Source organism: Eubalaena glacialis, chromosome 7 (genome assembly GCF_028564815.1).
Source record: "Eubalaena glacialis isolate mEubGla1 chromosome 7, mEubGla1.1.hap2.+ XY, whole genome shotgun sequence".
NCBI classification, from domain to species: Eukaryota; Metazoa; Chordata; class Mammalia; order Artiodactyla; family Balaenidae; genus Eubalaena; species Eubalaena glacialis.
Window position 1 is genome coordinate 36,224,985 of NC_083722.1, and position 16,506 is coordinate 36,241,490.

At 42.6% G+C, this 16,506-nt stretch overlaps 1 protein-coding gene across 1 annotated transcript in view; it reads right to left on the reverse strand.

Annotated features, from left to right (window-relative positions):
• Positions 1-287: 287 nt before the first annotated feature.
• Positions 288-16,506, reverse strand: part of DNAH8 (dynein axonemal heavy chain 8) — a 310,762-nt gene continuing 294,543 nt past the window's right edge. The window contains exons 86-89 of the mRNA XM_061195092.1: positions 15,614-15,766; positions 15,341-15,530; positions 3,349-3,470; positions 288-575 (exon numbers count right to left, since the gene is read on the reverse strand). Of these exons, the coding sequence (XP_061051075.1) occupies positions 288-575; positions 3,349-3,470; positions 15,341-15,530; positions 15,614-15,766 (753 nt within the window). The remainder of the gene's footprint in view (positions 576-3,348; positions 3,471-15,340; positions 15,531-15,613; positions 15,767-16,506) is intronic.

The window sequence follows — 16,506 nt, forward strand, 5'->3', positions numbered from 1 at the left end:
TCCAAGAGGGAGGGGATATATGTATACATATAGCTGATTCACTTCGTTGTACAGCAGAAATGAACACAACATTGTAAAGCAATTATACTCCAATAAAAAATAATAATAAATAAATAAATATTGATATGAGGGAAAACACATACACACAAGCGACTGTAGGATATCAACTTTTTAATTTAGAAAGAGTAATCAAGCAATTATCAGGGAGAAAAGATATGCCTCACCAAGTCTCTCAATAGCACTGGCCACCCACGTGGCTCCTCTGCCCTCAGCAAGTGGAAATGAACTTACTTGATGTCACACAAAAGGGCCACACCTCTCAAGATCCAGTGATCTGGGGACAGGACTGTTCGCAAATACACCACGGTGATGAAGGTCAAGTCAGTTCGCCTCGGTTTCTTGTAAATAGGACACACATACAGCTTGGGGTCCTTGGGCGCTGTGGAATTAATGGCGAAGATGTGCAGCACGGGCAGCTGCGTGAAGAGCACCTTGGGGGTGGATTCCGTGAGCTTCCCGTTCCGTCTGTCCCAGGCTGCTCCATCCAAGTACAGCCCATAAATATACACACCTTCCTGGAAGAACCAAGCGTAAGGTAACATGAATTTTTTTAAAAAATTAGGTGCTGTGAGATGGGCATCCAATGCTGTAATAAAGGTTGTCAGTTTGGAAAGAAAATGTACACCAATCTTAAAACACTACCAGAAGAAGAAAACACCACTGGACGCATTCTGTTAGTGAAATACTGAGCCTAGTGTTCCCCTGTGGCATAGCCTGAGGCTATGAGCGCTGTTGAAATGTTCCTATTACTGGGGATTTGAGCCTGGGGGTGGCCTGCCTGGGACTGCGAACTTAGCCAGCAGCACCAAATCGCCTCTGCAGGGAGATGAAAGTCTCTGACAGGGGTGGTGGGAGCACAGAACAGGATTCAGAGCTGGATGCCACTCGGGATCTCAGCCTACGCTGGCCAAGCCAACATGTGGCTCTAATTTCATCTCGGTTGTCGGATCTTGTGAGACGAGCAGCCAGGTCTGACAAGCAGCCAGGTCTGGCCATCAGGGGTTCGAGCAGGTGTGATGGAGAGAGCAGGTGTGATGGGCTGGGGGGGGGGGGTTGGTGAGGGCGGTGAGAATTGGTCCAAGAGTGGCTGACCTCATCCTTGTGTCTCTGTCATTCACACAGTAGGACCTGCCCTCAAGGGCCTCATCATTAAATCAGGAGACAAGACACACACACAGAACAAAATGTAAAAGACATGACTTGAATACCAGCACACGCTTGTTAGAGGGGCTGCCTGATGAACAGCACTGACTGAGGCTAAGTGCAGTGACTTGAGGTGAAAGGTCAGTAAGGGCTGGAATGCTCGGGGACCCTTGTGGAGGAAGTGGCCTTGAAGGGTGGGCTGCGTTTGGAAAGATAGAGGAGAAAGGGTGGGCATCCCAGGGAGGAGCAATACTACAAAGAAAGGATGGGCAGCAAAGCCCAAGCATTTTATAATATTTAGCAGCAGGTTCAATGGTCATGAAAAATAAGTTAGGGCTTAACTGTGGAAGAGTGTAGATGCCAGACTGAAGAGCTTGAACTTTATTCTGTAGGCAGCGGGGAGCCATAGAACATGTACTCAGTAAGAAAAAAAGTCTAAAGGGAATCACGGTGGAGACTCCAATAATCACGTAAGATCATAAGATATACTTATGTAGAAGATGGTGACCATTTTTCCATTTCCAGTGAGGATAGGGTAAGGGGAAGTAAAGGTAGATTATAATAAAAGAGAGGGAGATTAGCTGCAAAGTGTTTTCTGGAATCCCTCATGTGAGATAACAGTATAAGAACCATACTTTTTGAACCAAAACCTGAAGTACATGATTTGACAGTAAAACCATGGGCAATCCCAGAAAATCAGGACATATGATACCATCATTAAGTCAGTAGGTGACAATTACCACATGAAAATACAACCACTTAGGCATCATCCAATAGTAAACTGTATCCTTTTAGGCTCCTTTCACTCTAAGAACTTTACAAAGTCGTAGTTAGAAGGTGTTGTGGATTGAATAGTCTCTTGCAAAAACTCATGTCCACCTAGAAGCTCAGCATGTGACTATTTGGAAATAGAACCTTTGCAGATGTAATTAGTTAAGGTCATAGTGGATGAGTATATGACTGGAGTTCTTATAAGAAGAGGAGAAGATACACAGAGATACACACAGGGAAGGAGGCCACATGATGAGGTAGGTAGGCAGGGGTTGGAGTGATGCAGCTACAAAGTCAAGGAGCACCAAGGTTTTCCAGTGGCCACCAGAAGCTAGGTGAGGGCCATGGAGCAGATTCTCCCTCAGAGCCTTTAGAAGAAACCAACCTTGCCAATGCCTTGATTTTGGACTTCTGGCCTCCCGAACTCTGAGAAAATAAATTCCTGTTGTTTTAAGTCACCCAGTTTGTGGTACTTTGTTACAACAGCCTTAGGAAACTAATACAGATCTTGGTACCAGGAAACAGGATGCTGCTGTAACAAATACCCGAAAAAGCTGGAAGAATTTTGAAGGCATAGTTGAAAAACCCTGTTTCCTTGAATCTAGAGATTGTTGGTGGAAATATGGAGGTTAAAGGTGCTTCTTCTGGTGGGATCTCAGAAAAAAATAAGGACCATGTTATTGGAAACTGGAAGAACGGTGATCCTTGTTATAAAGTGGCAAAAAAGGCCAGAACTTGGAAATCATCTGGTCCAGCCCCCTGATTTGACAACCGAGGGAATAAGAATCAGAGAAAGGGAAAAAGGAACTAAGATTTACTGACTATCTATGTGGGGTCTGGAACCAAGCCTAAATGATCCCATTGAAGTCTCACAGCTATCTTTATTGAGGTTGAATTATCATCCTCATTTTACAGATGACGAAGTTGAGGCTCAAAAGAGTTAAAGAACTAGCCCGAGTTCAAAGGGCAGGTAAGTGTCCCAGCAGTGGCTCCCAGGGGTGTCTGCTTATCTTAAGAGCCTCTGCCCTTCCCCCACCCAGGTGTCCTTCCACACAGGATCCTGCAGCTCTTGTCAATTCTGTGAGTACCCCACAGCAGTGGATGGAGACGGGTGGAAAATCCTTTTCAGCAAACACAAGTGTAACTTGTAATTACAAAGAAATGCAGTCTGGGGAGTTCCCAGTGCTTGTCGTTCATTCCCACTCTGGCAAATGCTGGAGGTGTTGGCATGGAGGTCTCCAGGTTACAACCGAGGAAACCCTCGCTGCAAAGCCAAAGGACTTAACGGAGACACTTATAGGTCAGTGTTCAGCAGAACTTGAACTTTTAGCCCCAGCTCCAGGACTGTCCCTGCTGTTGCCCATTGGCACCTACCGCAGGGGGTGACGTGATCTCCTCCTTGGTCTGCCGCAGAACTTCATTGTGGATGGTCACGGAGTCCAGGGCCCAGCCTTTGTGGGCACGGGTCACTTCTTGTCTCATTGCCGTGAGGAAGCCTTAAAAAAAGAGAAAGAAATGATTTTGATGCCTTGGTGCAGTCCACTCTAGAAACAAGAAGGGGGTCATGTTAGTTGCTTATCCATCTCCAGATGCGTGCCCACCCAAGAGGAGTTGAGATCAAACCTCAGGGGGGATATTTCTTTCAGTGTTTTGTTTCAATGAGCTAAATATGCCTTGCCAGCTGACAGCAGGAAAGCAGCACCCTCTCTGCCTCAGACAAGGTCTTGGTTTAAAATTCTCCTGGGATTTCAACCACTCAGGTCTGCTAAGGGTTGTAACCCAGTGCTAGCTTATAGTCTCTGTTTGAAGATCCAGTATCTAGGAATAAGACTGAAATGGTCAAATATTCTGAGAACAGCATTCCAATTAAAACTTGAATCAAACCATTATCAGCGTCTATTTGCTATCATGGAACAATTTCATTTAGTCTAAGGAAATAAGGCATAATGCCAAAATAGAAAGCCCGACTTTCAGTTTGATCAAACAAAGCAATCACAATGGAAAGGAAAGCTCCATGTTTTAATGTGCATAATACAGTTATTTTAAGATAATACATGGTTCTGTATATTGTGGCCTTTCTTTAAACTTAGTATTTGCAAATCATGCCATTCAATTCAATAAGAGAAGTCTATCTTGTAGAGCAGCATTTGATGTTTAAAAAGTATACCTTAAACTTCAACATGGACTTCAAAATCTTAGGAAAATTTATCTGTGACCTATATATTATATTTTGGCCTCCATGTTAATACTGGAAATCATGAGGCCCTTTACTCATAATCACGAGTAAATTTTGGAACCTGTGTGTCCCTACTACCCCTAGATTTGTGAACTCTGAGAACTTTAATGCACAAACCACCACATAAGTGATAATATTTTATCAGGTTTGAGTGGAATGGAAAGAAGAGGGGAAGTTACAAGGCATAATGGCAGGCGGTGAGTTAATATCTCTTGGAATTAGAAAGAAAGAATAGGACCCTACCCTGCTTAGTGAGAAAGTCAAGTTCTCTCCATTCTCAAGCCCCTCCCTCATTATTAAATTAGACACTTGGGGAGGTACTCATTCATTCATTCATTCATTTGTTAAATCTCTTAGGAGTGGCCACCATGTACCAGGTACTGCTCTAGGTGAGATGCCCACAATGATGAAGAGGCCATCCATGAACCCTGCATTCAAGGAGCTCAGTCTAGAGGGAATGTAGACATACAACACGATGTCGTTATGAGTAAAGAGGTGAGAACAACGTGGACCACTCGGGAAGACAGCTCAGGGAAGGCTGAATTGAGAAGATGAAGTTGAAGATGAGTCTTGAAAGGATACGTAGGAGTTTTCCAGATGGGACGATTCCAGTTAGAGGAACAGCACGTGCAAAGGCATGCAGGTCTAGGCTAAAGGTGAGGAAATGATGGCAGATGAGGTTAGAACAAAGGTAGAGGCAGGATTTTTCAGGGTCAGAGTTTGAACTTGGTGACTTTGTGGATGGTGGGAAGCCACTGAATATTTGAAGCAGGCAAATAATTTGGTTGTATTTGCATCTTATAAAGTTTACTCAGACCCCTCATTAAAACAGGATTTGGGTGCTCAAGAAGAACCCTTGCATTAATCCAAAAGAAAAGTTGGTCAATCAACCAGAGTAGCTGATTGAAGGACTTTTATAAGTGATTCTTATAAGGTCGTAGTTTCATAAAACCAAGAGTGCCTAGTAGGAAAGGATGATTTTACGACACGAAATGTTAACTACAGGGAGTAGGAAACATGGTGGAAGCTTGTCTGGCAGCAACTGCTGGTCAAGGCCTATCCATACTCTACGTGTGGAGTCACTTGAGGTGATCTGATCAGTGTGATTATGTTGACTTCCATTTTAAATACTGGGGATCCCATTTTTTAGTAGTTAACATGTTGTGTGTTTGGTAGTCAGGTATATATGACCACAATAATAAAATCAAATTCTCCCTTCTAAGTGACTCTATGAAAATGTCATTTTCATCACTCAACATTAAGCTTGCATTCATGTGGAGTATCAGACACTGTGTATCCATGTAGAAACCTGGAATTAAATTGACCCTATTTTATGATATTTTAAAATTCATCACTGATCTATGAATCTATCAATACAAGGTCGTAATGCACAAGGCATGAAACCTGGTCTTAACCATCCATCTGCACTAGTTGAATAACTGGATTTTTCTACTATATTTTAAGTTCCAAATAAATTGCAAATTTGACCTCACTCCATATGGCACTCAGGACAATGCCATAGGTGCCAGGGGAGGGATGAGAGGGGTTCTCTCTTATGTAACACAGCCGAGACAAAGATTTCAGTCATTGATGGAGAGCTCTGAAAAACTCTAGTGTGGTTAAGGAGAGACCATCTTCTCACTTCTCCCTCCTGGGGAATATGCATGATGTTGCCTAGCTGACTTCAACAATAAGCCTCTTAATGTTTAGGAAGCACTCTTGCCATGTCAGTAGATGAAATCTAGAATACATATTACCTTGAGCTATTAAGAAAGGAAAATGTTAAATAAACAATTTGAGGCCTGAGAGTGGAGGGTAGGAAACTGTTCCATGGGAACACTCTTGCCATGTCAGTAGATGAAATGTTTAGGAAGCACTCTTGCCATGTCAGTAGATGAAATCTAGAATACATATTACCTTGAGCTATTAAGAAAGGAAAATATTAAATAAATAATTTGAGGCCTGAGAGTGGAGGGTAGGAAACTGTTCCATGGGTCATTCCCACTCAGAACATGGAGAAGATACATATTTTTTTCTCAAGTCTTGATAGCTATTTTTGGCCTCCTAAAAAGAAGAACATGATCTTGCAGAATTCAAACCGTAGTGAATCCATTGAATTGCTCTTTATTGAATTTAAAAAATGAATGACCATCTTTCTTGTAGACTGATATCAAGTCTAATGGAATCAAAATCTCTTGTTTTCTGAAGCCTATATAATCTTAAAAGACTATTGATATATTTTTCTTTATAAAAGCTTGAAAAGTGGTACTATTGTCTTGGCATTAATTTAATTTTAATAATTCTTAAAACAAACTTCAATCGTCAGTGGTGGAAAAGTGATTCAGATGTTCATGTGTTTGACTCAGAAGAGAGAACAAAAAGTTGGGGAAAGCCCTCAACAAAAACAACTTATTCTTTATGAGATTTAACCACCCACACGAAAATGGGTGATTTAACTATTCAAACATCTGAGTGACATGTGGGCTAACTGAGGTGCTTTAAAATTTTTTTTGCCTTCCAACTCATACAGCGTAATGAATTCTTGTCAAGCTTGTTCTTTTAAAAAATACACTTTAGGGACTTCCCCGGTGGCGCAGTGGTTAAGACTCCGCACTCACAATGCAGGGGGCCCGGGTTCAATCCCTGGCCAGGGAACTAGATCCCACATGCATGCCGCAACTAACAGTTTGCATGCCACACCTAAGGAGCCCGCCTGCCACAACTAAGGAGCCTGCCTGCTGCAACTAAGACCCGGCACAACCAAATAAATAAATAAATAAAACATCTTCCCAGCAATCAATAAAAAACATTAAAAATTTATATATATATAAAAAACGCACTTTAAATCTTGGATCATACTGTGGAAACTCAGGTCTAAAATAACACTTGTTATGTCTTAATTCCTACAAGAGTCCTGACCCAACATTTCAGCAAACAAATTACTGTTGTTTGACATGTGCAATCAGTTGGCTGGAAGAAAGCCATAGAAGGCTTTCGGTATCAATTCAAACAACGTCTTGGAAGAGACAAAAGAAATAACTAATCAGGAAGGTTGCTCTTCTCAATTTTACAAGGAGTTGGTTGGTATTCTGTAATGATGGTCCTATAGGCATCGCTTTTTTTTCTTTAATAAATGAACCAGTCCGTATGTAATGGGCTTATGGTTGTTCAGTATTTCCTGTCTTATCAGTTACTAAGCCTCCCATTAGCATCTTGGAAGATGAGGACAAATGTTATTCCTGTCATAACTTTATGACAGGCTGTTTTTTTCCCTAAATGAGAGGCAAATGTGGTTCATTGGTAAGTTAAATAAAAGGTCAGAAATCATTAAACAAAGATGGGGATGATCCACCCAGTTGAATAAAAATGCCCCAGGGACCCTTCCTGATGCTTTGCTCGATGCTGTAAGGCAGGAATCTTAAACTTGGCTGAAAATGAGAAATATCTGGGAAGTCTTTAAAACTCCCGCTTCCCAAGCCATAGCCCGGATCAATAAAATCAGAATCTCTAGAGCTGGGACCAGGCTTCACTACTGTTTTAAGGCAGGGCTTCTCAAACTTTAATGTTCATACTTATCACCAGGGGAAGGAACACTTACTAAAACACTAGTTCTGATTTGGTAGGTAGGTCGAGGGTAGGTCCTGAGGTTCTGCATTTCTATCAAGCTACCAGGTGATGCCGCTCCTGCTGGCTGGTGGACCACATATTGGGTGGCAATGGTCTAAGGCCCAGGTTCCTCACACATTAAAATGACCAAAGGAGCTTTTAAAATTAACTGTAAAGAGTCTAGAGGTCTTATCCCCAGAGGTTCTGATGTTGTTGGTCTGGGGCCCCAGGGATTAGCATGTATTAAAAGTTCCCCAGTTGATTCTACTGTTCAGGCAGGGCTGAGAACCTCTGCTCTGTAAAAAGATCTGCATGACGGGACAATGAGAGATCACGGACCCGTATTTGTTTTCAGAACAAATTTGACAAGTGGGAAGAGGAATGCCCCATGATACAAGCAAAATATTAGGAAGGCTGTCAGTAATACGAGCTGACTCTTTCCAGAGTCCCCTGAGATGCATCTATTCTCTGAAATGTCATTAATCCAGGACACAGTTGGCTCCGGCAAAACCTGAGTACAAGCCAGAGAGCTGGGGCTAATTCTCTTGGCCAGGTTGGGATCAGCTAACCGCGCCATGTCTCATGTGCCGAAATGTACTTCCCTGCACTGCTCTACCTTCTCCATCCCTTCTCTGCTACTTTATGCTTCCTCTCCCTCGACCCAACCTCGTACCTCTCCCCTCCCTCCCAACCTTTCCACTGTTCCCTCTAGAGTGGTTCTGTGGTTAACAGACTCTCCCATATTTTCCACCTCTTCACAGAACATTCTCTCCATCTTCTTGCCCTTACTGGAACCTGTCAACTCTGAAGACACTGTCCTCCCCAGTTGTCCCTCCACCTTTGATGAAAATCTTTGCAGCTTTAACAACCACACCCTCTGGCCCCATGCTCCTCCCCTCACTGTCCCTGCCAAGTGCCCATCTGCCCCCACTCACTGAGCCTCCTGCCACCTTCTGGGTCTCTTCAGTATCCCACTCAGCATCCTGACCTCTCAGTTCCTTGACCTCATCATTTCTGAAGACCTTCTCCTCAACTCCACCCCCTTTTCTTCACTTCCTTCCCTGTTTAGTCTAGACCCATCCTTTTCATCACTTGCCCAGCAAACCCCCAGTGCCAAATGAATCCAAATGTCCTCCTTCTTATACCTATTCCAGGCTGCTGAACAATACTGAGACCATCACACAGTTGCCACCACGGTTTAGCCATCACCAGCCTCGACGGGATTGCCAAAGTCACTGAGCAATCCTTTCCTTAGCCCTCTTTCTCAAGTTTCTGCCACTCTGCTTAAATCTCTCCTCTAACACCTTCTTGCTCCTGAGGTCACTTTGCCTCCTTAGTCAAAGAGAAAATAGAAAGAATTCCCATTCAGATGGGAATTCCCTCAACTTCTTGCCACCAAACCAACAAACTCACTTGCATTCCTTCCTTGTTATCCTTATTACAATGGGTGAGGTGTCCCTCCTCCTGCTTGGAGTGCATCTCTCCACTTGGGAGCCATCCCCTCCTGCCTCTTTTACCCCTCTCTTGTATCCTTGTTCTCTCTCTCTCTCCTGGCTCTTTCCCACCAGTATTTGAATGGGCTCAATACTGTCCTATCATTAAAATAAGAAGGAAGAAAATGTTTTCTTCTTACAGCTGCTCCTCCAACTTGCTTCTCCTCTTCCAAGCCAAATTTCTTTCTTTCTTTTTTTTTTAATTTTATTTATTTATTTATTTATGGCTGTGTTGGGTCTTCGTTTCTGTGCGAGGGCTTTCTCTAGTCGCGGCAAGCGGGGGCCACTCTTCATCGCGGTGCGCGGGCCTCTCACTATCATGGCCTCTCTTGTTGCAGAGCACAGGCTCCAGACGCGCAAGCTCAGTAATTGTGGCTCACGGGCCCAGTTGCTCCGCGGCATGTGGGATCCTCCCAGACCAGGGCTCGAACCCGTGTCCCCTGCATTGGCAGGCGGCTTCTCAACCACTGCACCACCAGGGAAGCCCCCCCAAGCCAAATTTCTTGAGAAAATTACCCATGTTGTCCATCCTCATTCTGTCTGTGCATTTCCTGGTCTCTCACTCACCCTGCAATCTCATTCCTCCACCTCCCCACCCACTCCACTGAGACTTCTCTTGCCAGTAGTCTCCTTGCTGATAAAGCCATCTGACCACTTTGGGCCCTATCTTACTTGACCTCTGGCAGCATCTGTCCTTCCTTCCTCCCCTCCCCTCTCATTTTCCACCACACTATGCATTCCTGGTTTCCCTCTTTCAAGCTGTTAGGATGTTAGGGGACTCGCTACAAGAGTCAGGGTGATCTGGAGGGTGGTGATGCACAAGCAAATATAGCAGAATCCTGGTGAGGATGGTTTGGGAGGAAGATGAACAGATGGTAGTACTGGTGAGGTTCACAGGAGGATGGAATATTCTACGATGGCAGTTGGAAGTAAGAATCAGAAGCTAACACTGGGACTTTCGATGAATCGGTCCGTAAGTAGAGACGAATAGTTGCATCTATGCGAATGGCTGAGGTCATCAGTGAAGGGACCAGGGCCAAGGGCAGAACTTGCCTGAGAAAAGTCCACAAAGTGGGCTGAGAAGCGACCCCCTGAGAGGTAGGAGGAGAACCGAGGAAGGTGATGGATGGAAGCCAAGGTATGAAGTGAAGTTAGCAGGAAGGTCACTAGATTTGGTGGCCTTGGAGAGAGCAGTTTCAGTATAGTGATGAAGCTGGACAGATTATAAGGGCCTAGAGGATTGGTAAGGAAGGTAACCGTGGGCAGAGACCAGAATTACAAGGGATGTGGTTGAGACAAGCCAGTGCATCTAAGTGTCTCCCCCCACAAAGGCAAGAAGGATGGGTTGTTATTCACTTGGAGGCATTTCTAAGGTGTCCACAGTCCTTCTCTGGTTCTGGGATTCGGGGTCAGGGTAATGAGTGCTATCACCCAAATTGAGGTTTGGAGGCCTTCAGACATTAGGGGTCCCTTCAGACATTAGGGGCCCCTTCAGACATTAGGGGCAGCTCTGGTTTGGCAAACGGCAGCTCGGGTACACGCTTAGGATTGTTACAAGATTAGAAGAAATCCCCAGACCCTTCCAATCCTAAAGTTCTATTAATAACCCTGGTGCACTCTTCTGCCCCACAAACATCAGGCTTTTATAACTATCCTCAAGGCAAGCATTCAGAAATTGCTGGTAGCTGCCGATGTTGCCCTGAAAACAAATACACAGGCAAGAGGTTGTAGGTGATTTTTACAGGAACAAAAGATAACAGGACAAAAATTATCCATCTCCTTGCTTCAGTAAAATCTCCTCTAACTGAAAATCTTGATTTGTAGTAATGAGTACTAAGTTGTCACTGATTTCTGCCGCAACAGACTGGCGTGGCTGGTCAAGACACTGAGGAACAAAACAAGAAAAACTAGCACAGTCTGGCATCCAAATGGCATCAAGCTCCAGATTGAGTTAAACATTTGGAAAATAATGATATTGCACCGTTCAACCTAACATTGAGGTGTGAGACCTCGAGAGCACGTCCAGCCTCTGCCACCCTTTCCTTAGCAGCACCTGTGAGTCATGCCGAACATCGAACGGCAAAGCGAGGCTATCAATTAAGAGGTTCTGGAAGTGGAATGCAGGCAATCCCCTGGCTTGAAGTCAGGCTCATGACCACTCATAATCTTTAAGTTTAAACACATGCCTACCTATGACACAGACACACAGACACACACACACACACACACACACACACAAATCAGAATTTAAATCACGTGTGCATGATGCTCTGCAAAGGTACACCTGTGGGAACAAGAGACCACAGAAATCCTTTGAGAACCCTGAGCAGCACAGCCTTAAACAATATGTGAATGTGTGTGCCAGTGACTGCTGGGAAACCCCAGTGGAGCACAAAGGTTCTCCTGGGCCTGAGTAATCCGCTGGGAGGCAAATCCATGCACTGCCCAAAGCTGTGCCATTGAACAGATGTTACAGGGTCATGGGTACAGAGAGCTTGACCACTTTAATAATCAAATCTGATTGCCACCTGATTGAGCTCATCATCTGCTACAGAAATGATTGTGAAAGGGGCTGAATGTACCAGATTAGTTCCAGGGTGGCTGGCTGACTCAGCCTCTTCAGTATGACAAAATATCAGACTACCACAAGGCGACAGAGCAGGGCTACAAACAGCATGAGCTCAGACACAGACTAGGGGGCAAACAAGGCCTGCCACCTGTCCCTGCGGTGGTGTGGGCCTCAAAGTGACTTAGGCCTGGGGGGCACTCACCGGAGGTATGATGGGAAACACACATCAGATTGTATCGGATGCCACATAACATTATAAGAACACAAAACAAATGGTCATAAGTGAAAAAAACATTTTCAAGTGTTTTAAAGTCTAGGTAATTTTGACTATACATATTTGTGATGAAACTATGACCTCTTTGGAAACTGCATTGTGTTTTACTTAAATGTGGTTTTTTTTAAATTAAATAATTTACTTAAATGTTTTGAGCCAAAAAAAAAAAATTATTTCATTGAAGGGGACTGGATTAGAAGATATAAAACCCAGGAGATACATCATATTGAGAAATCAATCACGGGTGTCAAAAGGTGATCAGAGAGGCTTGCTGTAATCTCTATGCTTGCCAGATTTGGCCAGGTGATATGGAATAGAAAGTGATTTGTCTCTCATGTCAAGAGAAGGAAAAGGAAGCAGAGAAGTGATTAGTATGTAGGGAAATTTGACCTCCACTCTTCTGTGCTACAAACAGAAAGCAGTCACAGATAAGGGTATGTGTCTGGATGCTCGTGTGTAAAGGTAGGATGCTTGAATAAGTCCAAGACTTTCCGAGACATGGAGAACCATGAGAGAAAGAATCAAAGCTCAGTTTAAAAACAGAAATGAAGGAAAAAAAAAAAGAGAAAGGATTAGTATTATTAACAAGTAAAGACAAATAAGAAAACTGATTTGTATTTATATTTCTTTAAATGTTGCTCTGGTTTGTAGTATTTCTTAAGAAATAGTAACAAAGATTAGTTCATATTAATACTTTGCTATTGAGAGTCACATTTCTAATGGAAAAAAGCAATCACTCAGAGAGATTGTGTGCTGTGATATACGACTTAGCTATGTCTATGGAAAGCCAGGGATGAACCAACCCCACTTCCTTGGCTTCTGAATATCAAAAATACACTTAATGATCTCACTTTTTAAAAAAATCACTGAACCTCACCCCTTTGCCAAACCCCAAGTCTGCCAACACACCTCCCCACCTGGATGTCCCACCAGCACAAGCTGACAAATCCAGAGCTCCCTGCCTTTACCTCCCAGCTGGCCCCTCTACCAATGCTCCCTGTCTTGTACCTGGCCTTCAGCCTCAGCCATTGCCACTCCCCACTCTCTCAAAGGTCCGCATTTAATCACTCCAGCAAATCTGCCTCCTTCTCTGCACCTGGTTAAGGTCTCAGGCTCTCTCCCCTGGATCCGGTAAAAGTCTCAGTGCTGTGGACATCCTTCTTTCAGTCTACACTCCGCCTCCACCTGGGGTTATCTTGTGATCTTTGGTGACTTGCTGTTGCCTTTATGATGCAGCCCAAACTCCCCTGGAAGACTTCACACCCCAGCCTCACTCCCCAACACCCCTGCTCTTGCTTCCCGAGCTTGGGCCACACTGGGCTTCTCTCCCTGGACGTGCCTTATCTCTGCTCGGGCCTCTGCCTGGGATGCTCTTGTCTCCAGTCCCTGCCTCTGCAGACTCTGCTCACTGCCTCCCGTGTGAAGCTCTTCTCAAGCGTTGCCTCGGCAGAATTGATCTCTCTCTCCTCTGTGCTAGTGTGGTGCTTCGTCCTCACTGGGTGGAGCATTTATCAAATTATGTTGCCCTCGCACAGAAACGAAGACTCAACACAGCCATAAATAAATAAATAAATAAATAAAATTATGTTGAAGTTGCTAATATTTCTGTCCTACCAACAAGATTATCGACTCCTTTAGGGCAGGAATTAGGTCTCAAATCTCTCTCTATTGAAAGCACCTAGCAGAGGGGCTGGCAAATGAAAGGTGGTTGAACAATCCTAATTAAGTTAAATGCTATTTCTTCAGACTCCCAAGCCAGGAATTCCCTGGTGACAACTGACTCAAATTGAGGGCTGGTAAGGAGGAAAGAGACTCATAAGTAGACACACAAAATCTGAGAACCATAATAAAAAAATTTCCTCCCAAAATTCAATGGAAATTCTGGGAGAAAAAGAGATAAGTGAAATCTGGGGGCTGTCCTTCACAAATCTAAAGTCTTTCGACATAATAAAATACCATGTATAATTTAAGTTCATAAAAACCACCATGGTTAGTGTTTCAAATTTAGAAGATGTTAAGGCATTTGAAAATGCATGAAGTGAATGAATGTATGTACACAGAGGACAAATAAATGTCTACTATTTATTGAAGTATTATTTATACAAAGAAAAGTGCACAAATCATAAGTATACAGCTCCATGAATTTTCACCAAGGGAATACAGCCTTGTAACCAAGATCCAGATCAAGAAGCAGAACATTTCCAAACACCCAAAAGCCCCCTAGTGCTCTTTTGCAATCACTGCCCTCTCCCACAAGGGGAACCATTATTCTTACTTTTAAGATCTGTTTTGCCTGTTTCGATTCCTTGTGTAAATGGAATCATACAATATGCATACATTACAATGTATACCTATGTGTACACTGTATACATACTTACAATGTATGCTGTTTGACTTCCTTCACTTAATATTATTTTATGAGATTCAACCATATTGCTGTGAGTAACAATAATACACCCTAAATCTGTAAGTGTGAATGCTTCTTAAATTGTATAACTAATGGAGCTATAAGGTGCTGAACTGTAAGGAACCCAGCATCTCTTCATTCTAGCCAAGAATTACTTTAAAAAACTATCCATGTTGTAGTAAGACCAAAAATTATCATGTTTCTAAACTTTTATGAACTCTATGAGATTTAGTCAGAAGCTTATTCAGTAAATATTTCTAGAATGGAATGAAGGAATACATGCAGTGGAATCACAAAGCACTTTTTCAGGGGAGAAAAAAAAAAGCTGAGCAGGGACAGACTCCAGAAGTTCACTGAATAAAACTTTTGCCACATGATCATTTTTTAAATCAGTCAATTTTCTGAACTCTAGGCACATTTTTTTGCATATTTTGGTGCTTCATTTTTGTCATTTTCATAAACATTTAAAAACAGGTTTGAACAAAACTTTTCCACTATTTCACATTGTCCTAACCACAGACTTGCTTGCTGAAGTGGGTGAGAAAAAAAAATGGAGTTTTGCCCCCATATTGTGGAAGCAATATGGCAGAAAGAATTTCAGACTGAATTTGTAAAACAAATATAGCAGAATCATCTGTTGGTCTCCAACTCTGAAAGCACAGGTACAGCATGCAGCAAGCTGTACCTCTATGTTGTTTTGTATAACATACATTTATCACACAGTGCTACTATACAACTATCCACAACTTCCAAGTTTGCCTACTCTCCTATGAGCACTTACCTTGGGGATTAAAGAAACCAGTCATCCAAAACACATTGGGCCTCCCTTCAAATATCCATGTGGAAAACTGAGCATTTCTTTCCAAAAGTTCAGTAAACCAGAAGCCCAGTGTGGATGAATCCCAGGACACTCTTTTCCAGATCTGAGGTATACGAGCATCATACATATTGTCCAGAGCATCTCTCAAGTTCTGGAAAAAAGGTAAAGTTAAAATCTGAGAAAAAGAAAAATCAACAAAAGAGGGAAACAACTATTGAGACAATAATAGCTCACTTCACTCATAATGATTGTTCCTTCAATGGCCAATTTTAGATCACTCAGGCTACTGCGAAGTATTGAGATGACTTTTTGCATTCTGTCAATTTCTTGTCTGAGAAATATGTTCATTGAATTAAGATGTCCCATCTTCATCAAACGAGCTTTCACCTAACACAAAGCATACAACACAATGACAGAGATTTTTAAAACACCATCTGCCACTTCTTTTCCAATGACCACTCCTTTCTCTATTCTTTTTCTTCCTCTGGATGTATCTCTACAAGCCCAAATGAACTCTAAAATATCTCTTGCAGCACCAAATTTGCCATTAAGTTCCCCATTTTCTGGGCTTCAAAAACTGCTGTTCAACTAAAATGATTTTTATTTCCTACTGATTGTACTTAGTTGATAATTGGAAATGTACTATGAAAAGCTGAAATAAAATTGTACCTTTTTTCCCTTTCAAATGATTAAGTACTAAGTGTCAATTAAATATCCTTTTGCAATCTAACCTTTATAAGAGCACAGTTTGGAATACTTTTTTTTCATAGTGCCTGCAGAATTATTACCAGAAATGTCACAGACAGTTAATATAGTCAAAATCTTTACAGAACAGGTACCAATAAATATGATTGGCTGCAGTTTCCTAAAATCAATGTTGCCCTGGCTAGGGTGACTAAATGGAGTCTTTCCTAATCTAATCAATGAAAATATTTGACTTTGTGGGAGGGTCATTAAGCACCTGTTCCTTCTTGTATATAATTTATTGGCCATTTTGAAGAGATCAATATAAAAGCATCTGGTTGTGGGAACAATAAAATATAACAATTATTTGGAAATAAGCCAATATATATACACATTTCAATTTAGTGACATATGCCCAAGAAAAGATTGACTACGAACACTGG